The sequence below is a fragment of the Myxocyprinus asiaticus genome, chromosome 33 (genome assembly GCF_019703515.2).
Source record: "Myxocyprinus asiaticus isolate MX2 ecotype Aquarium Trade chromosome 33, UBuf_Myxa_2, whole genome shotgun sequence".
NCBI lineage: Eukaryota > Metazoa > Chordata > Actinopteri > Cypriniformes > Catostomidae > Myxocyprinus > Myxocyprinus asiaticus.
Window position 1 is genome coordinate 6046549 of NC_059376.1, and position 26349 is coordinate 6072897.

The 26349-nt window shown below is 37.8% G+C and overlaps 1 protein-coding gene across 2 annotated transcripts in view; it reads left to right on the forward strand.

Annotated features, from left to right (window-relative positions):
* Window positions 1–26349, forward strand: part of mtor (mechanistic target of rapamycin kinase) — a 317851-nt gene that overhangs the window by 226833 nt on the left and 64669 nt on the right. For both annotated transcript variants that reach the window (XM_051670135.1, XM_051670136.1), the window contains exon 38: window positions 19813–19930. In XM_051670135.1, coding sequence (XP_051526095.1) covers window positions 19813–19930 — 118 coding nt within the window. The remainder of the gene's footprint in view (window positions 1–19812; window positions 19931–26349) is intronic.

Sequence of the window (26349 nt, forward strand, 5' to 3'; positions counted from 1 at the left end):
GCAAAAGATTTTTAAGATCATGAGAAACATTTCAGTCAAGTGTTTCAAAACTTTTGACCGGTAGTGTACGTCTATTTGCATTTCTGTAACAGCTTAAAGGCGTGTGTAGACATTATGGGCCCCATTTTAAGAGCGCTAGCGTTAAGCGCAGCGCTATGCTATAAGACATAAGCTAAAGTCAGTGGGCATGGCCATAAACATTTTTTTCTTTTCGTGCATGCATGTGCTAAGTCTAGGCACAAGTAGGATTGCTGAAATCGCCTGCAAAATGTGCAAATGGGCTGGATTAAGTGCAACTGAATTCTGAGGTTCTTCTCAGTCATTTCCACTGTCTGCATCCTATTATAGTCCATACCTTGTCAAGCACCAGCGATATAAACAAAGACAGCACAAAAACAGCACATTCATTAGAAGTTGGTAGTGTAAATGGACTGTATGCAATGAATTAGAAGAATGGAAAATGTGCATTAATTGCATCCTTGATGAATGTCAGGCATATTAATATGACAGTGACACGCTCCTTTTATACTCATAGAAAATGTGATTCTCTTCTGAATTTGGGTGTTCGCTCAGTTAAAATATAGGGAATGTAAGTATTATTAATCATTTTCATCATCGGACACAAATCATGGCTAGTATTAACAGTGATTGTATCGGCATGCACTTCACTTCTACTGGTCGATTTTGATTTAAAAAAATGTAATTCATGTATTCAAACACAAAAAAAATAAACCAAAAATATTTCTAAATTCAAATTACACTTTAAACAAAGCGAAAATATAATCAAAATAACAAAGTGGTACAAAAATCATAACCTATCCAAACATTTTAGTCTCTCCTTCTCTCACCGGCTCCTTTAGCAGTGACTTTAAAATCAATCTCAACAACAGGTGGAAAACTACTAGTAGGCTATAAATTAATTCATAAATACAATTGTAAATATACAATAATAATAATACATATAAACATAACAATAAAAATAATAATAAAAATAATTGAAAAAATAAACCATGACCTCTAGAATATTTAATACAAAACAAGCAATTACCCCTGAAAAATTGCGATTGTCAGGGACATTATTTGATGTTTTGTACTTTCAGAATTTGGACATTAACTTTATTACCACCTGCTGGTGGAATCTTTGAACTGCAAATGCAGGAACTGAAGATTAACTTTGCGTTGAGGTAAGAGGTGGTATTGAAATGTCTTAGCGCAGTGACCTATTTCTCAGGAAAATAGCAAATTGAGCTTTGCACTACTTCATTTACATACAATACACCCACAGTTTGCACGTGCACACCCACAATAGCGCAAACACTCCCACCCATACCCATCTGCAAATTGCACGTAGAATTAGTGCTCTCACAAAAATTGGATAAGATGTTGTGCACGTGCATAGCGCTGTGCTTTGCGCACTCACGAAAATAGAGCCCAATATATGTAATATATACACATTATTTTGAATTAGTTGAGCGGAAAAACAAACTTTTTTAAAATGTTTTTTAATTAAGTAATCTGTAATGTGTTTTCAATTTGTGAGAAATAATTAGTAATCTGTAATGGATTATATTTGATTTACACTATGAGGAACAGACCCTAATTTAAGTCGTTATTCATGTCTTTTATCTTGACATTTGCCATAGCTCATGAGAGAATTGTCTGTTTCATGAACAAATCGTTCTTCTGAGTCGTATATTTACAGTGAAGACGTAACGATTGATCCAGTTTTACAAAACTGGTCTGAATGACTTGTTTACGAGTTGGACTCATCCAGTTCTCGTCTTTAAAACCCTGTTTACACCTGGTATTAAGATACGCTTTTGGGTGGTCCGATCACAAGTGGTCAGCACTAAATACAGGTTTAAACAGGGTCTAAAACATTTTGTGATCGGATCACAAAAACTACAAATGGAGGTAGTCAAAATTTCATGTGACCACATCGCATTTGAGGTGTAAACAATACTCCGTCTTGAATGTGTCACAGACAGCAGCAAAGTGCCAACCCTCACCTGTCAATCAACCGCTGCCCTAAAACAAGAGTTTGAACTTTGGCTTTAAAAGGAAATAACCGTCCTTTTACAGATCTTCACGGAACTTCACAGATCTGCTTTACACAGACAAGTCTCCTTAATGCCCTGAGCTTGGAAATGTTCTTGCTATTGAATGCTTTTTTAGGACATTCACTGGAACATGGACAATAAAGCCAAACAGGATTTGTGTAACTGATCCATGAGATTATTGAGTTTAAGGAAATCTCAGAGATTGGAGGAGACACTGAACATGTCATTTTCCACTGAGACGAAAGAGCTTCAAATCAAAGCTGTCCAAGCGATGAGGTTTTGAAATGCTGGAATCACTCATACACACGCTGCTGTGGTTCTCATCAACGTGACATCTAATATTTCATGCAGCGGCTCCAAACAGTATTTGGACACGTAAGTCACGCTTTAAAATGTCATTGCATTACATGCCGAAATATCAAAAGGAATTGTCATTTTTTTTTTTTTAAGAAAGATAGCACAAGCACACTTTTCAGGAAAATTTCACAGAAAGAAGTTTGTTAGTTCGTTGAAATAATAAAACAATAGATATACTGTTAAAAAGGAAGACAGAAAGAATTGTTACACTTTCTGGTTATCAAATGTTAACTTTAAAGGGATAGTTCTCTCATTATTTATTCACCCTCATGCCGTCTCAAATTTGTATGACATTCTTTCTGTTGCGAAACACAAACAATGGAATTTTGAAGGATATAGACCATTGTAAGCATGTAAACAATAACAAAGGAATTATAACACAACTATTCCTGAAGCTCTCCATCATTAATGGATCTTTTAAATAAGGCTCTGAGTTTTCCTCAAATAACGTCAAACGTTTACCTGAAGTGACTTATCTAGACGTGTTGTTGATACTGAGCGCATCTATGAGATGAAATTGTATCGTAGTTTAGATGCTCACAATTATTTCCTCAGCGGAAAGATCGAGAATATTGAATCACTCCTATTATAATCAGTGAAGCTGTCTGCGTGACCTGCGTACAAGGTAAGGATTTATTTTTTTGTGTTCCTAATTTGTAAGTCGTTTAGGATAAAAGCGTCTGCTAAATGTAATAGTAAATAACTTGTGCAGCTTCAATGGAAGCGATCTAAAGTCACTTTTAGAGCTCGGCCTCTCAAACTTAATTATTTTAAATAAATAAACACTTTAATTTACGTTAGTTCCAGGCATCCAGGGAGCATCCAGCCACCAAACAACATGGCCCACATTTTAATAATGACATTTTATGAGAATCGTGTTAACATTAGTAAATTTAATCATGTTGAAGTCACTATAAATGAAGCGCCTCCTGCTGTTGTTTTGTATGAGGGAGCATTCCATTCTGAAGTGATCATCCCTATGCCCTTCGAAGACTTTACCATCCACTCTGAGAGCTTTGAAAGGCTAAAAGGTGTGGGGCTCAAGAATAGGGGTCATTCAGAACTTATTTTTTAAGTCATTTTTATTGGAAATTCTGTTTGAAGCAATCTTACAGCATGACTCATGATTGTTCTCCCTTCAAAATGCCCTTCAGAGGGTGATTTGGAACGCAGTCTGAGTTCGACAACTAGCAGGAATTGTTCAAGGAACAAATAGATATCACTTCCTTAAACCGTTTTTAAATGGTCTATAGGCTGTGTTTTTGTACATACAATCAACTCAGTCAAGACAAGTCAATGGGATCCAAAACTTTCAAGCTCCATAAAGGACTTGAGTGGTTTAATCCATATTTTCTGAAGTGATACGATTGTTTTGGTTGAGAAAAATGTATGAAAATAACACAAAAGGATATAATTTAATGAATATTCTGGTCTGTCTTTTCAATGCAATAGCAGTTGATAGCGACTCCCTTTAAAGTTTAAAAAGGACCCAAAAGTATCATAAAATTAGTTCATGTGACTCGCGCATCATATTCTAAGTATTCTTATCCAAATACATTTTGTGGCCATTATATGAGCATATTCAAGCTGCTTTGCACAGGTTCTTGCGAATGTCAATTTTGGCACAAGGTGTTTTCCAGCCTATACGGAACTGAAATTGAGAAAACACCTGTCCAATCAGCATTTGCTTCTTCCCCCCAGGTGCACTGACATACTTTTCTTTGAAAGTAGGGTGACAATAATTAGTGTTGAGGAAGGACGCACATCTGGTTCCTTCACCCTGGTCATCTTAGGAATTTACTGTTGTCTCTGTTATTCATTTGATTTGGAGTGTCGTTCACAAGCAGTCAAGATGAGACCTGCAAGTCTGGCCGTAGCAATAGTAACCCTGTCAGTCATCCGTTGTTCTGTTTTCCATAGTATCCATGGAAACCCTGACTCGAGGGGTTCTGCTCCATTCCTGTCTCAACTTGACCAAGGCTGCATTCATATAGCATCAGCATAAGGTTGTCATTATGTTCACACAACCACATATATATTCTATAAACAGAGAGACTGCCTTACATTATGGGACTCACAACCACAATATTGCAATATTAACAAGAATATCGATATGACTTCTTGTATATATTATTATTCGTTCATACAGAATGTATTTACTGTAAGCCACTACTGTAAGCTGTTGTATAAACAGAACATTTCAAGACTCACACCTTTAAGTAAATGCAGTTGTCAATCCCAAACACTGACTGTGTGAATGTAGCCAGTGGATTCTGTTAAATTCCTGACTCAACTTGACCACATGAGATCATAAGGCACTGATGCAGCCCTCTGTATCACATTAAAACTAGTGCTTTCCAAAGAAGATATGTTGTGTGAATTTACATAACACTTAGCAGTAGTTTGGTGTAGTAGATGGTGCTTCACAGTGTGAAGTGTGTACATCTACTCAGATTTTCTCCAAAATGAAAAGTACTTGTTCCCGCAAGACAACACACAAGCTGTTCTTCAAAATCTCTGGCCCCAAGTAAACAGCACTAGTCTGACTATGCTACTTGCACCACTGCCAGCGTCTGTAAAAGGAAGAACGAATACAAGTACGTTTTTCAAAGTTTCTTCATTAGTGCTATATTACTGCTCATGTCATTGGAAAAGAGTGTCCCAGAGCATGTAAGAAGTTTATGGGAGTTTTTTTTCAACTCTCGAAAAACACACTTTTCACACTCTCACTAGTTTAGTTTTAGTTCTATTTTGTCTACTAATAATGTCCAACATTGTATGTATATGCATCACAGAGAATTTTGTCATTTTTGAAAAAAAAATTCTGAACAAAGAGATGTAATTTTCACCAAATCTCATTTTTTTTTAAATATTCTTTATTAGTATTTTGTGGTGGGAATGACATTTTAAACATTTGAAAAAAAATAGGCAAACTCCTTTGTTTTGTTGAGGCTAATTTCACAGCTAACCTTTATAATAACTTTCATTAATAAATCATAAACATGATATAATACTTAATTAGTTAATGTACTGTATATTCAAATAGTTGTAAAAATGACAATCTGCTTAATGGGCCTCATTCATGAAACATGAGCAGAACGGATTTTTGTGTAAATCATTTGTGAAGCCGGTCTGATGTAAATTTTCAAACTCATGAAAGCTTTCGTATTTTCAAAACGTTAGTCGGTATGAACAAAATTGACACCTGCTCCAAACCATGTGTAAATTGTAAGACATCTGAACGTGATGTGTTCTTTCAGACAAACTGCCATGACCACATTTTGATAGAAGTCATTTTTATTTGTATTGCGCTTTTCACAAAACACATAGTTTCAAAGCAGCTTTACAGCAAATCATGCTTTAACAGAAAATGAAACTGTAATATCTATAAAGTCTTAGTCATCATTGTGTAGTTTGATTAAATATGATTGTAAATTGTGTATACAAATAAATAATAATTGTATTTAGAACCCCAGTGAGCAAGCTAAAGGCGACTGTGGCAAGGAACACAAAGCTCCATAAGCTGTTGGTTAATGGAGAAAATAACCTTGGGAGAAACCAGGCTCACTGTGGGGGCCAGTTCCCCTCTGGCTAAACAGCATGACTATAATGCCAATATTAGTTATTTGTGTGCAGTCAGTGTAAGTCATTGTTTAAAATTAGTAAACTAAGTAAGTGTTAAGGGCCAGTGTTTAAACAAAGATTTTGTATGAACTGTAAAATGACTAATGTCTTTAAAGTCCATCCTGGATTAACTGCAGAAGTTCAGAAAGATGCATTGTCCTTTGTTAGTTGGCTGATGAAGGCTTTTGTTGGCAATTAATTGATAGTCTATGTAATCCATTTTGAGAGTGTAGTCCATCATTAGACCAAGGTGAAGCAGGCAGAGATCAGTGAGGTGCATCACAGTTCAACTGGCAGGTCATTTCGGTGAGGTCTATCCTAAGTCCTAGGTTAAGGCAGTGGCATATGAAGTATCCCATGTCTTATGGTTGGAGTTGGCATCAGTTCATCCTCTGAAGTCCATTGTAATAGACTGAAGTGATGTCTGGCTGGCACCGGCTGCAGTTAGTCATCATCACTCAGTGACACGTAGCAGTCGAGTCCGACACTAAGAAGGAACGGAGCTGGATCTGGTCAGCTCTGGTAATCTTGGGATATGAATCCCAGGGTTGAGACAGGGAAACAAATAGAATAATATTAGCGTAGATGCCATTCAATTTATTGCAGAGTTATAGATTATGTAAATGTTTCTGGTTCCGGCAGACCTAACTAAAGCAGCCTAATTGCAGAGTTGATAGATAAATTAGATGCCTAAATAGATTAATCTTTAGTCTAAACTTAAACTGAGTGAGAGTGTCTGCATCCTGAACAGTGTTAGGGAGACTATTCCATAGTTTCGGAGCCAAATTGGAAAAGGATTTACCTTCCTTTGTGGATTTTGATATTCTAGGAACTATTAACAGACCAGAATTTTGCAATCGTAATGAACTTGATAGAATATAGCATGGTAGAAGGTCACTTAAGTACTGCAGAGCTAGACCATTCAAAGCTTTGTACATAGTACATAGAATCTTTTAATTAATACGACATTTAACAGGTACCCAATGTAATGATGATAAAATGGGGCAGGACATCCTCCCAGTAATGCATTACAATAATCTAGTCTTGAGGTCATGACTGTGTCGTAATTTAGCAATATTTCTGAGGTGGAAGAATGCTGTTCTACAAACATTAGAAATTTGATTTTCAAAGGACAGATTGGTATCAAATATAACATCTGAGTTCTTCGCTGTAGAAAACGATGTAACAGTACATCCATCGAGAGTCAAATTATATTTTAGCAGGTTTTTGGTGCAGTAAGTAGTTCCTCTGTTTTGTCGGAATTGAGTAGAAGGAAATTTCTGGCCATCCAATCTTTTATTTCATTGATACACTCTGCTAATTTGGAGAATTGTGAAATTTCGTCAGTTTTGGAAGAAATATAAAGTTGGTTATCATCGGCATAACAGTGGAAACTTATTCCACGAATCCTGATAATATCTCCCAGATGAAGCATATACAAGGAGAAAAGCAGAGGCCCTAAATCTGATCCGTGTGGCACTCCATACTTTTGTTTGATTTGACAATTCCTGGTTTACATAGACAAAGTGGTAGCTGTCTGCTAAATAGGACCTAAACCTGCCAACATAATTCTCAAGCCTATTCAAGAGAATGTCATGATCTATGGTGTCGAAGGCAGCACTAAGATCTAAAAGCACTAGAAGAGAAATGCAGCCATGATCAGATGATAAGAGAAACTCTGATAAGTGCAGTCTCTGTACTGTGATGGGGCCTAAATCCTGACTGAAATGGTTCATATTTACTATTTATCTGTAGAAATGAACATAGTTCATTTTCTAGTATTTTCGACATAAATGGGAGTTTTGAAATCGGTCTATAACTAGCCAGTTTTTCAGGGTCAAGCTGTGGCTTCTTAATAAGTGGTTTGATAACTGCCATTTTAAAATTTCTTGGGACATGTCCGAAGGATAGCGAGGAGTTAATAATATTAAGAAGAGGTTCTGAGATTACTGGGAATACCTCTTTTAAGAGCTTAGTTGGTATTGGATCTAACTTACATGTTGTGGCTTTTGATGTTTAGATAATTTTTGTTAGCTCTTCGTGACCTATGACAGCATAGGATTGAAGTTGCTCGTGAGGACAATTATGAGACACTGTTTTCTGAGGTGCTGTGACAGACGATTGCATAATTCCAATTTTATTTTGGATGATTTCAATTTGATCAGTAAAGGAATTCATTTAAGTCATTACTATTGTGCTGCGACGGAATATCTGGTTCAATCGAGGCTTTATTCCTAACCAACTTAGCCACATTACTGAATAAACACCTAGGATTGTTGTGGTCATTTTCTATGAGTTTGCTAAAATATGCTGACCTGGCAGCTTTTAGTGCCTGTCTGTAGCTATAGACACTATCTTTCCATGCACCGCGAAATACTGCTAATTTTGTATTCTTCCACTTGTGCTGCATTTTCCGAGCTGCTCTCTTGAGAGCATGAGTGTGATCATTGTACCATGGTGCCGGGCTTTTTCTTTAATTTTCTTTAATCGCGGGGGGCGACAATATCAAGAGTGCTAGAGAAGACTGTATTTATATTTTATGTTATTACATCAAGTTGTTCTTTACATCAAGTCGTTGACTTTTTTGCTTACTGAGTATACGAGACAAATATGGAAGATTATTAGTGAAGCTAACTTTAGTGGTCGAAAGAATAGTTCTACCTGTATGATAGTGTGGTGTAGATTGAGTGACATTAACTGATTGCAGCATACAAAAGACGAGGTAATGATCGGAGATGTCATCGTTCTGCAGCAGAATTTCTGTAGTATCAACATCAACTCCATATGACAGAATTAAATCTAGCATATGATTATGGTGATGAGTTGGTCCCATCACATTTTGTCTGACTCCAAGAGAGTTGAGAATATTGATAAATGCTAATCCCAATCTGTCATTTTCATTATCTATGTGAATGTTGAAGTCACCAACAATTAAAGCTTTATCTACATTAACTACTTGATCTTATAGAAAATTTGCTAATTCACCAAGGAAATCAGAATACGGCCCGGGTGATCTATATACTGTAGCAAGGGCAAAATATGACAGAGATTTTTTTTATTTATATCTGATGGTGTCACAATAAGCATTATTAGTTCAAAAGACTTAAACTTGTATCCTGTCCTCTGAGTAACACCAAAAACTTCACTGTAAATTGTAGCAACACCTCCACCTCGACCTTACATATGAGGTTCATTTTTATAACAATAACCTGGGGGAGCAGACTCATTTAAACAAACATATTCATCCGGTTTAAGCCAGGTTTCAGTCAAACAGAGCGCATCCAAACTATGATCTGTAATAATTTCATTTACAATTAGTGCTTTGGTTGAAATAGATTTAATGTTTAGTAGCCCTACCTTTATATGATATTTATTTTCAATTTTTTGTTATTTTCAAGTTTTACCGTAATCAGATTTTTCTAAATGATTTAGTGAGGAGTTTGTATTTGTTAGTTTGGGGAACAGAGAGTGATATGTGATATTTAGGTAATACAGTCTCTGTTTTGAAGTTTGTGACCTGCGTGACATCTCAAGGAAGCCATTCTGTCTGCTTCCTGACCTGGGCCCCAGTTAATCAAATACTATCACTATTAAGACTATGAGCCAAATTGCTAGAGGGGAGAGTGGCACCTTCCCTGGAAGGATGCGAGTGTGCCGCCGAGACGTCACCCAAACGCCCTGCTGTGGGGGCTCTACAGCTGGAACCAAAATGTGTTTGTTGCTCTCTGTTCTACCCACATCCTAAACGGTATCTACCGGCTTCTCTTTCTCACTGACTTCCACTAATGTTCGGATGCGTGCCTCTAACTCATTAACCTTCTCCGTCAACCTGACTAATTCCTTAAATTTATCACATGTGAAGCCCTCACTGCTGATGGAAGAAGTTATAGTAAACATGTGGCATGCAATGCACAAAGCGATATCATGAGCGGATGCCATGACTTAATGCAATTGTTTGTTTGTTGTTGTTGTGGTGGTGGTTCTTGAGCGGCGAGGGTTTAAGATCTATGTGAATCCCACACGCAATTGTTTGCTGTTGTTGTGGTGGTTCCTGATCAGCAGAGGTTTCAGATTGATGCAATAATCCATGTAAAACAGAGGAAAAAACGAATGCATGCAGTCGAAATGTGAGATGTAGACAAGCGGAAAAAAGAAAAGAAAATGGGTGCATGCGGTAATATACACGTAATTGAAACCGTACAAAAGCTGAAAAAATTAAGCACACAGTAAAATTGTAAAGGATAAAACGATGAACATAGAGGAGTAAGCAATGCAAGCAAGAAGTAAAATTAAATAAGTAATGAAAAAATTTACTAATAATTAAATGTGAAATTAACCTTAAAGAAAAATTTTAAAAAAGCTTTTATTTAGATATGTATCTTTGCTGCTTCCATTTATTTTTTCAAAGTATATATTTTTTTCCCAACTCTGCTTATCGTTTTTGCAGCAAAAGATCTTGACATGTTGTGAAAGGTTCATGGAAAGATGCAGTTTGTGTTCGATCTTCTCGAAAAACAAAACAAAATGCCCTCTAATGTGACTTGGTTGGACATTTTTTATTTTATTTTATATGAGCTCTATAATTTAGGTTTCATAATTTAGTGTAGGCATCAGTAAATCACGTTCAGTTGGTAACGTATGGTCAGTGGTAATGCTGTTAAACCCATAAATAAGCACATCGCGGGCAGGTGCACATACAACAGGGGGACAAAAAATATATAGCTACAAGCAGCAATGATGGGCCCAAGCACCATGGGTCCATTTCCAACCGGTGGCTTTCGGAAAACAATGCATGATGGACACATGTATTTGGTTGACTACACAAGTAAGACACCATGTCTTACCTTCTGTTCAGGCATAGTGGTTAACAACTTTGATGTGTGTGGCAAATGTAATACATGTGTAATTATGACAAGTGTTGGAATACCCTTGAACAGTCCAAAAAAGAATATTGTGACTTGTGGCTATGGTAATATCATGTAATATATCAAGAAGCATTTCAGATAAAAGTAACAGGACTATTTTTAAGTCTGTTGTAAGTGTCACACTTCCTGCTGCCAGCTGGTGGTGCTATGACCGTGACCCATAATAGCTGCATCAATGTGATCAGCCCTCATTACCAAACATACAGCTGCATTTTCATCAAAATCACACAATCACACAGAAGATATAAGGCACAAAATATCAAAAATCTGTTCATAATTTAGCATCTATGATGTCATGGCATGATGTTGCACAAATTTGGTGCCTGTCATATGAATCCCCTAAGAGGAGTATTTAAAAGTTCAGAGCTTACGATTTTCAGAAAATCCAAAATGGCAGACTTCCTGTTGGGTGGAGCTAATGACTGTATGAAAGTCGTTTGGCTTTGAGAACTATATATGTACCCATTTTGGTGACTGAAGGTGAAAATGGGGGTGCTATAGTACCCCCCTTACATGCCCATTTTCAAGGGGGCGCTGCAGAGCCCCTCCTTTATGCCCCCCCCACACACAACTTTGCACAGCCCTAATGGCAGACGACTCTGATGTGTGTGCAAAATTTCATGAGTTTTTACACGTTAAGTACCAAAAACCTTGAAAGAATAATAATAATTATAAAAATATAGCTGCAAGCAGTGACGATGGGTCCAAGCACTACAGCGCTATCGCCACCTGGTGGCTCTATGAAAACAAATCATGGGAAATAAGAGGACTATTTCAAAGTCAAACAAAGTGTCCCACTTCCTGTTGCAAGTTGGTGGCGCTAAGACTGTGACCCGCAATAGCCACATCTATGCGATCAGCCCCCATGAACAAACAGACAGCAACAGTATGATTAAAATCACACAATGCATGCAGAATATATGGGACTCTTCCTGTTTCCCACTTTTCCATTAATTTATTGCCTCACCATGGCAACATTGTTCGATATATAAAAAATCCATTCACAATTTAGCATCTTCAATGTCTTTTCATCAGGTTGCCTAGATTTGGTGAGTCACTTGAATCCCCTAGGAGGAGAATTAAAAAGTTCAGGGCCTGCAATTTTCAAAAAAAATGCACATTCAATCCAAAATCTCCGACTTCCTGTTGGGCGGAGCTAATGACTGTAATTTTGAAAGTTGTCCAGCTTGATGAGAACAATATATGTAGCAAGTCTGGTGACCGTAGAAGAAACTGACCCCACCACTTTTGTCAAAAGGTGGCGCTACAGAGCTCCCCAGTCATGCCCATGTGTTAACTTTTTCCCCAGGCCTTATGGCCGACAACTCTGTGTGTGCAAAATATCATGAATATTCAAGCATGCCAAGTACCTCAAAAACATGTGAATATACATAGAAAGGAATGACATTTAATGCGTACTTAAGAAGAGGGATATTTCAAAGTCTGTTAAAAGTTCCACACTTCCTTCCGCCAGTTGGTGGTGCTACGACCGTGACCCACAATAGACATCAATGTGATCAGCCCGCAAAGCCAAACATACAGCTCAATTTTGATGTAAATCACACAATGCATGCAGAAGATATGAGACATTTCCTGTTTCCCATTTTTTACGTTAATTTATCACGTCGCCATGGCAACACCGTTCAATATATTACAAATCCGTTAGCAATTTAGCATCGTCAATGTCTTGGCATGAGGACGCCCACATTTGGTACCTGTAACATGAATCCCCTAGGAGGAGTATTTCAAATTCCACAGCATGCATTTTTCAGACAATCCAAAACGGATGACTTCCTGTTGGGCGGACCTTATGACTGTCAGCGTGAAAGTTGTCCGGCTTGATGAGATCTATATATGTACAAAGATTGGTGACTGTAGCTCAAAAGAGATGTGCTACAGAGCCCCCCGAACATGCCCATCTTCTAGGTGGCACTACAGAGTCCCCTCTACATGCCCATGTATGTTTGTAACTTTTGCCAAGCCCTAATGGCTGACGACTCTGACGCGTGTGCAAAATTTCAGTTTTTGAGTTTTTGAGCCTGTTAAGTGCCCCAAAAGCCCCCGAAATCTTGAAAAAAATATGACACTTCCTTATGTGGCATTTTCATGGGCATGGATTATGATAATTGTGAATGAACATGCATGCACACTCTTTTCATGAATGTTTGGAATTTGTTAATGCACGTTTTACCAACAAATCTGGGGAGTGCGAAGCGTTTGAGAATCCGGTGGAAAGTTTTCGGGAAGCTCTATTTTACGCGTAAATTACTCCAAATTTTTTAGTATATTTACGAAATATTCATGAATGATGTCCTATGTTTACTAATTAATTTAACTGTCATTAGCCTACATAATGCTTAACATATCATTAGTTATTGTAAATTTAAATATTACATTCACTTCAAACTGGTCTTAGTCTTTAAGGTATTTCATGGTATAGCTCCTTTATATTTGACTGATTAAATCCGGCCCTATGCTCTGTCCGCACTCTTAGATCCATTACTGTAAACTTGCATGCTGTACCTAAGTTTAGACTGTCTACTTTTGCTGATGGAGCTTTTAGTGATGCTGCAACAAAACCCAATTAAAAACTAGTTTATTTACACTCTGTTAATGCTGTTGTTTTTGTATTATACAGAGTTTTTTTTTCTCTCTTGGTTTGTTGGTTATGCATCCTTGCTTGCATGTTTAGTTTACTTTGTACATTTATTTCTACTTTTGTCCATGTTTGTGAAGCATTCTTGGGTCCTTGATAGGCATTATATAAAATTAAATTATTATTTGTATTATTAAATACTTACAAATGTTATTCAACTTTAATACATCTACAAATGATTTTAACAAATGTTGATTTATCAAAACAACGATTACAAGAGCATTTTTTATGTACATTTGAATGCTTACAAATGTCATAAAATTTTGATACATATACAGTATAAGCTCATGTAAAAAAAATTTTTACAATTGCAGATGTTTTCAGAAATTGTTAGTATTTATCTACCACTTCAAACACTATTCATGTTTACAAACTATTTATTAATGTTTAGCTAATTACTAACCAAGGTCTGTAAAGGCCACACATTAGATGTTTGTTTGTTTGTTTGTTGTGGAATGTATGCATGCTTTTACTACACATCATCACAAATAATTTATTAATAATGTATTAATTATTTGTTCATATTTTGCAGTACCCAATCTAAAGTTGAAACTATTCATCCATTGTACATTTTTATAAGGGTTTTCAAATAATGATTTAGTACCTTTTTGGTCATTTGATTTAAAGGTGCACTCAGTTACTTTGTGTGTGTCATCTTGGACTTACAGTGACACCTAGTGGTGTGGATGCAGCATCATTCAAAATCAATAGTTTTCTGTTACAAATGTCATTGTAGAAATCCACTATTCACAATCAGCCATGATTCATTTAAGCCAGGAGTGAAAGTGTCCAATAACAAAATTAAGAGAGTAGTTTTCAGTTGGTCATGTGATTCAAAATGGGCAGCCCTGATGAGGGCGCCCCTCCCCATGTAGAATAAAACAGCTTTTATAAGGTTAATGATATGACTAGAGTCCTCATCTCATGTGAGAGGTCATGATTTTATACATATGTTTCAAAATTACAATTAATTTATTTAGGTGTAAACCTTTTTTCATGGGGAAAAAATGACTAAGTGCACCTTTAAACTACTGTAACAAAGTTAGTGAAAGGGGTGGTATGTTAAACTTAGTTGTATGCTTGATTAACAGCAACATAATAACAAGAACATCCTACATTAATGGAATAGTTCACCAGAAATGAAGATTCTCTCATCATTGTTTCATCCCAGATGTGTATGAATTTCTTTCTTCTGCTGTACACAAACAAAGATTTTTAGAGGAATATTTTAGCTCTGTACAGCAGGTCCTCACAATGCAAGTGAATGGGTACCAAAATTTTGAAGCTCCAAAAATCACATAAAGGCAGAATAAAAGTAATCCATAAGTGGTTAAATATATGTCTTCAGAAGCTATATGTTAGGTGTGGGTGAGAAACAGATTTGAATTTATTGAAAGGATAGCCCCTTGAGATGTAACTTCTAATTTTCGAGGGGGTCCTAGACACAAGTACAAAACTTATAAAACACATACAGACAAAACAACATTACATAACACACTACAAATTCACAAATATAGACAGCTTGCTCACCCAGATCAATATTTAAGTCCTTTTTTACTATAAATTATCTTCCCTTCCCAGTAGGTGGTGATATGCACTAAGAATGCAAATCGCCAAAAACACAAAAATAATAATGTGAAAGTGGAGATTTATTGTAAATAAGGACTTAAATATTGATCTGTTTCTCTCCCACACTTATCACTTCTGAAGAAATGGATTAAACCACTGGAGTCTTATTAATATTTTTGCTGCCTTTATGGAACTTCAAAATTTTGGTACCCATTCGCTTGAATTGTATGGACCTACAGAGTTACAGAGATGTTCTTCTAAAAATCTTTGTTTGTGCTCAGCAGAATTAAGTCATACGTATCTGATATGGCATGAGTAAATGAGAGAATTTTCATTTTGGGTCAATTTTCATTTCTTTCAATGTCTTTTTACTCAAAAATATTAACCAATACAGATTCTGACCATTCATTTGGATCTTCAGTTTTCAAGCAGTCTCAGCATGTATTGCAATAAACCTTGCATTACACTAAAATTTTAATGAATTAACGCCTATTGACAGAAACTGTCATTTAAAATGAATCAACAGCTTTTTACTTTTTTTACATTGCCAAGATTCTGTGATCTCTGATTGGTGGATCCATGAAGGACTTCGCTTCGGGAATGTGGGTAGTGTAGTACTTCACCAGTAATTTGGCTAACCTACAGTACTGGTGCGTTTGTTTGTTGGCCAAATCTTGCGACTCGTGAGCAGTGAACCGCTGGTTGTTATGGCATAGTGTATTGCATTTGTAAACTGAACATTTTGTGAAAAAAAATTCTGAAAACATTTGTAAATGTAAAAAAAGTGCATGAGATCATTTATGAATTGAAGTTTAATGACATTTGTAAGCATTGAAATTATCTTAAGTTATTTGTTAATCTTTAAAACATTTGTTACAATCATAGATGTTAAAAAGAGCAAAGTCATCCATGAATAAAAGTTTAAAAACATTTGTAAGTATTAGAATTTACATCTGTGATCAAAGATCTGTTAAGCATTATATAATGTTAGTTAAATTCATTAGTAAACATTAACAAGCTGATTATATCATGTTCCTGTTTGAATATACATTATCTATTTCTGATAAGCATTATATCTTGTAGGCCCTATATCATATCAAATTCTGAAGGCATGGTAAAAAATGTTTGAATGTGAATTCTCTGAAATCATCAGAACATTTAAAAGCGTTATTTTTCCCCTTGTGTTGTAACATACCGTTCCTGCCTATTAATGCAGACGCTCAATTAATGACAAGATTGCTTTTGATCTTTTTGCTGTTCCCTTTTATGTGAAAATGAATTCTGGTCAGAACAAATAAATTGCTTAACTCTGCGCAGATGATGAGTTCTGAACTGCGAGGAAGTTTCCTGGCAGTCTGGTCTCCTAGCCAGTGAAAGCAGTCTCAGGTCAGACACCCAAGGAAAAAATGGCCAGCAATGTAAATGATGGCACATGTATACAATAACAGCAGTATAGTAAGAGAAAGAGACTTCCAAAACCTAGTGAGCTGCCTTGCTATTTACTCTTTACACAGGCAGCTACATTCTAAGGCAGCATCCTAACTGAAATGGAACCTCTTAAGTGACTCATTTGGAACGCTCTACATAGGGATTAACTCCATGAGTCATACAAATACAGCCCTTTATGTGAAGTGCATGAGTGATGTGACTCGCAATTAATTCCAGTAGACTTTTGGTTTGTCATTGAAAACTGGGAATTAAAAAACAGTAATATCCAGTCCTGGAAAAGTCATGAAAATTTATAAAATCCAAAAAAGTAATGAAAGGTTTTAAAGTGAATTTTCTTTTTTTTTTATTCATCAGCTTGAAATTGTAAGTGCAAACTCTATAAAATTATTATTATAATTATTATTATTTAATCCTTATCCAGTAACTGTACAATTCACAACTGGAAAAGTCATGGAAATTCAAGGAATAGAATAAAAAATGCTAATGTCTCAATACTCAAATAAGCATTAAAATACATTTAATCAAATTAATTACATCGCATGCTGATAATTAATTGAAATAATTTCAATTAATCGCTTATCAATATTTCCTGAGAAAGGCCCTCAAATTATAATTGCAAATAAGTAATAGCCTACATTATTGAATAATTCAAATAAATATAATCTATAATTCAGATTTAAATGTATTGCATTATTGTTGCAGATGAGTTGATTACATCAGGCAATACAAAAAGTGGGTTTAGAAGTCAATATATTGTTTGTTTTATTCCCATAACATTGAACAAGACTACATTTGACAGCAGTCCATTTTGCAATTGAGTTTGTCAATCTGTCATTTTCTCACAGGGTGCATTCTAGCTATTTTAAACGCATAAACACTGAATTTTTAGGAAGCTGTATCAAGTTAAAAGTAGTTTAAACTTGAAAATCGCATCTCTCGATTCCAGCATTCTGTTGTGCATCGTCCAGCTGTCAAGAACACGTCCTGCGTAAACGGTGTGGCCACACTGCTTGTGAGGATTGTTGAGGTGCGTGACTGCTCCCTGCTGACGTGGCTCATAAAAGACACAAAGTTACAAGTACTTCAAACTTAAAGGGAAATACCTAGAGATTAAGTCAGAAGTTTACATACACCTTAGCCAGATACATTTAAACATAAATTGTTTTTCACAATTTCTGACATTTTAATCGTTGAAAACATTCCCTGTCTTAGCTCAGTTAGGATCACAATTTTATTTTAAGAATGTGAAATGTCTGAATAATAGTAGAGAGAATGATTTATTTCAGCTTTTGTTTCTTTCGTCACATTCCCAGTGGGTCAGAAGTTTACATACACTTTGTTAGTATTTGGTATTATTGCCTTTAAATTGTTTAACTTGGGTCAAACGTTTTGGGTAGCCTTCCACAAGCTTCTCACAATTAGTTGCTGGAATTTTGGTCCATTCCTCCTGACAGAACTGGTGCAGCTGAGTCAGGTTTGTAGGCCTCCTTGTTCGCACACGCTTTTTCAGTTCTGCCCACAAATTTTCTATTGGATTGAGGTCAGGGCTTTGTGATGGCCACTCCAGTACCTTGACTTTGTTGTCCTTCAGCCATTTTGCCACAACTTTGGAGGTATGCTTGAGGTCATTATCCATTTGGAAGACCCATTTGTGACCGAGCTTTAGCTTCCTGGCTGAGGTCTTGAGATGTTGCTTCAAAATATCCACATAATTTTCCTTCCTCATGATGCCATCTATTTTGTGAAGTGCACCAGTCCCTCCTGCAGCAAAGCACCCCCACAACATGATGCTGCCACCCCCATGCTTCACGGTTGGGATGGTGTTCTTTGGCTTGCATGCCTCACCCTTTTTCCTCCATTACGATGGTCATTATGGCCAAACAGTTAAATTTTTTTCATCAGACCAGAGGACATTTCTCCAAAAAAGTAGGATCTTTGTCCCCATGTGCACTTGCAAACTGTAGTCTGGCTTTTTTATGGCGGTTTTGGAGCAGTGGCTTCTTCCTTGCTGAGCAGCCTTTCAGGTTATGTTGATATAGGACTCATTTTACTGTGGATATAGATAATTGTCTACCTGTTTCCACCAGCATCTTCACAAGGTCCTTTGCTGTTGTTCTGGGATTGATTTGCACTTTTCGCACCAAACTACATTCATCTCTAGGAGACAGAATTTGTCTCCTTCCTGAGTGGTATGATGGCTGCCCATGGTATTTATTCTTGCATGCTATTGTTTGTACAGATTAATATGGTACCTTCAGGCATTTGGAAATTGCTCCCAAGAATGAACCAGACTTGTGGAGGTCCACAATGGTTTTTTTTCTGAGGTCTTGGCTGATTTCTTTTAATTTTCCCATGATGTCAAGCAAAGAGGCACTGAGTTTGAAGGTAGGCCTTAAAATACATCCACAGGTACACCTCCAATTGACTCAAATTAGCCAATTAGCCTATCAGAAGGAATTTTCCAAGCTGCTTAAAGGCACAGTTAACTTGTAAACTGTAAACTTCTGACCCAATGTGATAGTCAATTAAAAGTGAAACAATCTGTCTGTAAACAATTGTTGGAAAAACTACTCATGTCATGCACAATGTAGATGTCCTAAATGACTTGCCAAAACTATAGTTTGCTAATATGTGGTTAAAAAATGAGTTTTAATGACTTCAACCTAAGTGCATGTAAACTTCTGACTTCAACTATACTTTTATTACCGAATTTGTGCATATTTGTTTTATACAATTAATCACCCCCAAACGCATGTGTTAAATCAACAGCCCTAATTTAAATCAATATTATAAAATATATTTTAGATTTGACTTGTCCACCATCTTAAATGAACATTTTCACTGAGCTCATTATTCACTTTGGAATTGCCTTCTCTGTGAAAGATACATGCAATGCTGCCTTACAGGTATCTTAGGTGACAGCATAATCATGCTGCCTACCTTTTGGAACAGTTTTATGTCGACAGCGCATATACAGTATGATGCCTTAAAATGCTGTCTTACTAGGTTTTAGAACAGTTATAATAGAGTGGAACAAAGATGGTCTTTCAATGCCATAATCTGTCCCTGCTCTCTGTTAGGTTGTTTAGATGAGTCTGCTTGTGTAACGGTGACTGGAAGCGCAAAGACGACCCAGCATTCTCTAACCTTCTCATGTTTCTCCTGTGTACAGGTGTTTTCTGAAGCTGGGAGAGTGGCAGCTCAGTCTTCAGGGTATCAATGAGAGTACAATACCTAAAGTCTTACAGTATTATAGTCACTCGACGGAGCATGACCGCAACTGGTACAAGGTACATTATACACACAAACTTTAAATCTATATGCAAGTGAATCTCACAAAACCTGTTGCAACCTGGTCTCATAGAATGAACGTTACTCTATATAAATTTTTGCAAACTGACTTTTACGTGCCACTTTCTACATTTCGCTGCAGTTTCCTGGTAAAATGAACACTAAAGGTGCTACAACAACGGAGCATTTTAATCAGTCACACAAGTTACATGTACAATAGCTGATTTTGACTTCATAAACATTTATTTTTCACTTTATTACTTACCCCCGCCACCCACACACACACTGTTAATTTAATGCATGATTTGAAAAACTATACATTTTAACACTTGTATTACAGACTCACCTACATTTACACACTTATTCCAATATGAATAGCTTATTTGGTAGCTCACCTGATAGAGTGTTGGAGTTTGGACTCATCAACCCTGGTTCGAGTCCAGCCGAAGATGTACGAAATTGAAAGTGGCATAGAAGCAATACGAATTTTCATTTTGAATTGGCATTTTAAAACACTATCGGTTAGGTGTTGTTTAAGGGTAAGGATGTCTGTTTTGTTAAACTCACATTTATCTTTTAGGACACTAATGGTTATGTTTAGGGAAATGTTTTAGGTTAGGGGAGGTACGTTTTACTCATTAAAACCTCCATCTAAAATTCACCTTAAAAACCTCATCTGATTACAACCTTATTTCGCTCAATTTTGGCACCCCGCTGGACATTTCATTGGGAAATTGCAGCCAAACGTGTAATGAAGCACGTAATTTCAGGTTTGCAAAAACATTGCGATGTTCACGTAAATTTCATGAGATCAGGCTGAGCTTTCAAGAACTAGTCCACATTTCACCCCAAAATCAAAAGGAAAAAGAATTCATTGTATTTTAAAATCTACAGTTGTGCTCAAAAGTTTGCATACCCTGGCAGAAATTGTGAAATTTTGGCGTTGATTTTGAAAATATGACTGATAATGCAAAAAACTGTCTTTTATTTAAGGATAGTGATCATATGAAGCTATTTATTATCACATAGTTGTTTGGCTCCTTTTTAAATCATATTGATAACAGAAATCACCCAAATGGCCCTGATCAAAAGTTTACATACCCTTGAATGTTTGGCCTTGTTACAGACACACAAGGTGACACACACAGATTTAAATGGCAATTAAAGGTTAATTTCCTACACCTGTGGCTTTTTAAATTGCAATTAGTGTCTGTGTATAAATAGTCAATGAGTTTGTTAACTCTCATGTGGATGCACTGAGCAGGCTAGATACTGTATATGAAGCCTACTTTTAGCACAGATTTTTTTGCATTTTGACATTAAGAAAATTAAGCACATTCATCCCCCCATTTCTAATTACAGTCATGCAAAATAAATTATCTTTACTGTATTGCATTCAGATGTTTTTCTTTTAAAGTTTTATTTTTTAATTTTTTTATCCCCATTATTCTCAATAGTGATTTTCATTCGATTCTCATTGCTGTATTAATGTAGTTTAAAAAACTGTAATACCAGTATTTTTATCGGCACAAAATTAACAGTAGTACCGCAAATGCTATCACAACCTCTAAATACTTTATTTTAATTTAAAAAGTAATTATTTATCATTGCATATGTCATTAAATTATAATAATTTATCATTATTTTTATATTTTTAATCTTAATATTATATATGTTAAAGCTTGTTTAGAGAAAAACTTTCTTTCATGACAGTAAAATTTTGATTTATGAGTGAATAGTTTGTTCTTTTAAAGCATGACATTTTAGTGAAGTATTCACAAATGAGTTTAAATGATTGATTTGCCAATCATTGTATATTAAAATGATTTTTTTTAAATCCCATTTTCAATAATGTCTCGGTTGCGTATGTAACCTCGGTTCCCTGAGATGAATGGAAAGAGACATTGCATCATGCTGATGCATATGGGAAATTCCTTTTACAATGACTTAGTTGAAACCCTTTCCCAATTCTAAGATTGGCTATGGTGTTTAAGCCTGCCCTTTTAGGCGTGAAGCTGTCCGGTATATAAGCGGGCACAGAAACGCCATTCCTCAGAATTTTCTGACTGAGGGACAAAGAGCACATCGCTCATACCTAAAAAAAAAAATCCTAGTCTGTTCCCTTATGATTCAGTTCACTCGACATTGCATCATACTGACGAATATGGGAAACAGAGTCTAGTTGAGTGTGCTTTAACACCAATTGGGCAATTCGCACCTTGCAACTCGTAAGCCAGGGCGATTGCATCAACAAACCGGTGGGAAAGTCTTTGCTTGGAGATGGACATTGCTTTTGTGCGTACTCCATAGCACACAAAGAGCTGGTCAGACAGTCTGAACTGTCATGTGCGCACAATGTATGTGTGTAGCGCTCGCACAGGGCATAACAAATGCAAGAACTGTTCCTCGTCTGGATTAAATGGAGGAGGGAAAAAGGCCTGAAGGTGAATTACCTGAGCTTTGAAAAGCATGGATAAAACCTTAGGCACGTAGCCTTCCCTGGGTTTGACGGTGGCTTTTCAAAGACCCGGACCAAACTCCAGACATGAATTGTCGACTGACAGTGCTTGCAAATCACGGACCCATTTTACTGAGGCCAGAGCCAGTAGTAATGCGGTCTTAAGAGAAAGTGGAGCCTCTGGCCTCAGCAGAGGCCAGAGGCTCAAAGGGGGGGCCCCCACGAGCGCTTTTAGGACCAAAGTTAGGTCCCAAGTCGGGACTGTAGCCGGGCGAGGGGGATTTATTCACTTAAGGAACTTTAATTAAATAATTTTTGCATATAGACTTTTTAAATTTCACTACATAGACTTTTAGCATTGACAGAGTAAGTCCTGCATCCAATCGCTCTTGAAGAAATGTAAGAATTTCAGGTACAGGGTAGTTCACTGGGTTTTGGCCGCGTGAAATGCACCAGTTAGAGAATACATTCCATTTAAGTGCATTGAGGTGTCTCGTGGACGGTACTCTAGCCTGTAAAATGGTGTTCATCACCGACTGAGCCAATTCTGGCTCGTCCGCTGCGCTCCATTCAGAGGCCACACATGTAGGCTCCACAGCTCTGACTGGAGATGCCAAATCATGCCTTGTGTTTCAGAGAGAAGGTCTCTCCTCAGCTGTATTTTCCATGGTGGCCCGTCCAGTATTTCTACCATCTCCGGAAACCAGGACTGATTGGGCTATTTCGATGCAATTAACAGAACTGTTTCCATGTCCACTTAGACTTTGCTGATGACAGAATGGAGGTGCACCGGGGAAACGCATACATGTGTTTTGCTGGCCGTTTGTGGGCCAGCGCATCTTGGCGAATTATGTACGCCACTACTGTTGTGTTGTCCGAACGAATCAGAATGTGGTGATTCACAATGTCGGAAGGAAAAGCTCTTAAAGCTAGAAAGATGCCCGTTGCCCGTGCCATGCCCGTTTCGCACCTGTCCAGGTGCCAGAAGTTGGGCGTCCATTGCACACCACCCCCCAACCTCTGTTGGATGCATCTGTGTTCACCACTTTTCTTCTGAAAATGTGACCCAGCATAACACCCTGTTGGTAGAAGGCCAGCACTGTCCATGGTGCTAGAGCAGCCAGACAGCAGCAAGTCACCGCGATGCGCCCGCAATGTGGAACATGTCACGTGAGCCAGTACTGGAGAGGTCTCGTGTAACAGACCTAACGGTATGATGGCGGATGCTGCTGCTATAAAACCTAGCATTCTCTGAAATGACTTCAGTGGTAATGTTTTCCCCAGTTTTAACTGAGAAAGACACCAGAATGGTCTGTATGCGCTCGTCCTTTTCCAGAATGAGAAAATAACGGCTATAAAGCCTGCTGTGTGTGTCGCTGTCTGGGACTGTCTATATCGCAATTTTTTGCGAGGAAACTGTGAATCTCTGTACACGTCCTGTGGTCAGATCACAGATTGCAAAACGCCGGTGAAGAAAGGTGGCTGGCATACAAACTGAATCACATAGCCATGCTCGATCGTTTTACACCCAGTCTGACACACCCTAATCGACCCTTCTTTGGGACAGGTCCGGAAGTGCTGAGGCGGCTGCCTACGTTTGGGCCACGGCTTGCGTGGTTTTACCGGCGGCGACTTTTGGCAGTGCTGAAGCAGCAGGCATGGGGTTTTAGCGGGGGGCAGTTGGGCGTAACCTTTGTCTTTCCCATGGTCCACTGAGGATAGTGGAATCGCTGTGCGATCGAGCTGAATGGGGCGCACGCCAGGTTTTTGTCAGTTTCTTTATAAACCTCTGGGAAGAACGGCAGATCTGTGGGACACGGTCGCTTGACGATGTCCGGACTGCAGGAACCACTCATCAAGGTGAGATTTCTCCAGTTCCTCTGGAGGAGACCACTCAAGACCAAGCTCTTCAACCACCCTTGAAAAGACGCAAAGCATCTCCTTGTCAGTGGCGCGTGCACACTCCTCGCCCTCAGTAGGGGAAGGAGGGCGACGTCCTCTATTGACCACTCGCCAGTGTCAGATGTAGTGAGAGACATAACATCATCCCCAGCATCAGAACCGGCGAACATGATGAGGTTGTGCGCTCCTGTAGCTCATGCCGAAGCTCGTCATGCATATACTGTACTGGCACAGATGCAGTACATGGAGGTTGAGGGGCTCGCAGGATGTGTGCCTGCACGAGGTCCACCTCAAATTCATCCTGCTCGACTTCACGGCCCCACCGTGCCGCCTCATGTGATCCCACGGGTGTCACAGAAGAGGCGGGTGGAAGGGCAAGGGAGGCTGAATCGTCCCTCAGAACAAGGGTGATTCGCGAGTGAAGCGCCTTGAGACTCATGCCCTCATCAGTGAGGGCAGTCTGTCTCCATGAGAGCTGCCTCTGCGTGGGTGTGGGCCAGACAGCGAACGCAGCTCTCATGTTGATCTGAAGGTGGGATGTGCCCCTCGCATAAGGAACACTTACGGAATGACATCTTTAAAAAGACGAACACATAAGCGGCTCTTTTTATATATATATATATATATATATATATATATATATATACACATACACAAACACACACACTACCGGTCAAAAGTTTTGAAACACTTATTCTTTATTATAATTTTTTTTTTCACATTTAGAATAATAGTAAAGTCATCAAAACTATGGAATAACATAAATGGAACTATGGGAATTATGTTGTGACTAAACAAAATCCAAAATAAATCAAAACTGTGTTATATTTTAGCATCTTCAAAGTATTCACCCTTTGCCTAGAATTTGCAGATATGTACTCTTGACATTTTCTCAACCAACTTCTTAAGGTATCACCCTGGGATGCTTTTTAAACAGTATTGAAGGAGTTCCCATCTATGTTGGGCACTTACTGGCTGCTTTTCTTTATCAAGTCATCAATTTCAAAAACTTTTTTTATTTTTTAAATTTTATAATGAAATAAATTAATATGGTGGCACAATTATATTTTGTCAACAAAAGTAATTTCAAACATTTAAGCATATGGCTTCAGATCAAAAGATTTTTAAGATCATGAGAAACATTTCAGTCAAGTGTTTCAAAACTTTTGACCGGTTGTGTGTGTGTGTGTGTGTGTGTGTGTGTGTGTGTATATATATATATATATATATATATATATATATATATATATATATATATATATATATATATATATATATATATATATACACTATATTGCCAAAAGTATTCGCTCATCTGCCTTTAGACGCATATGAACTTAAGTGACATCCCATTCTTAATCCATAGGGTTTAATATGACGTCGGCCCACCCTTTGCAGCTATAACAGCTTCAACTCTTCTGGGAAGGCTTTCCACAAGGTTTAGGAGTGTGTTTATGGGAATTTTTGACCATTCTTCCAGAAGCGCATTTGTGAGGTCAGACGAGAAGGCCTGGCTCGCAGTCTTCGCTCTAATTCATCCCAAAGGTTCTCAATCAGGTTGAGGTCAGGACTCTGTGCAGGCCAGTCTTTATGGACCTTGCTTTGTGCACTGGTGCGCAGTCATGTTGGAATAGGAAGGGGCCATCCCCAAACTGTTCCCACAAAGTTGGGAGCGTGGAATTGTCCAAAATCTCTTGGTATGCTGAAGCATTCAGAGTTCCTTTCACTGGAACTAAGGGGCCAAGCCCAGCTCCTGAAAAACAACCCCACACCATAATCCCCCCTCCACCAAACTTCACAGTTGGCACAATACAGTCAGACAAGTACCGTTCTCCTGGCAACCGCCAAACCCAGACTCGTCCATCAGATTGCCAGATGGAGAAGCGTGATTAGTCACTCCAGAGAACGCGTCTCCACTGCTCTAGAGTCCAGTGGTGGCGTGCTTTACACCACTGCATCCGACGCTTTGCATTGCACTTGGTGATGTATGGCTTGGATGCAGCTGCTCGGCCATGGAAACCCATTCCATGAAGCTCTCTACGCACTGTTCTTGAGCTA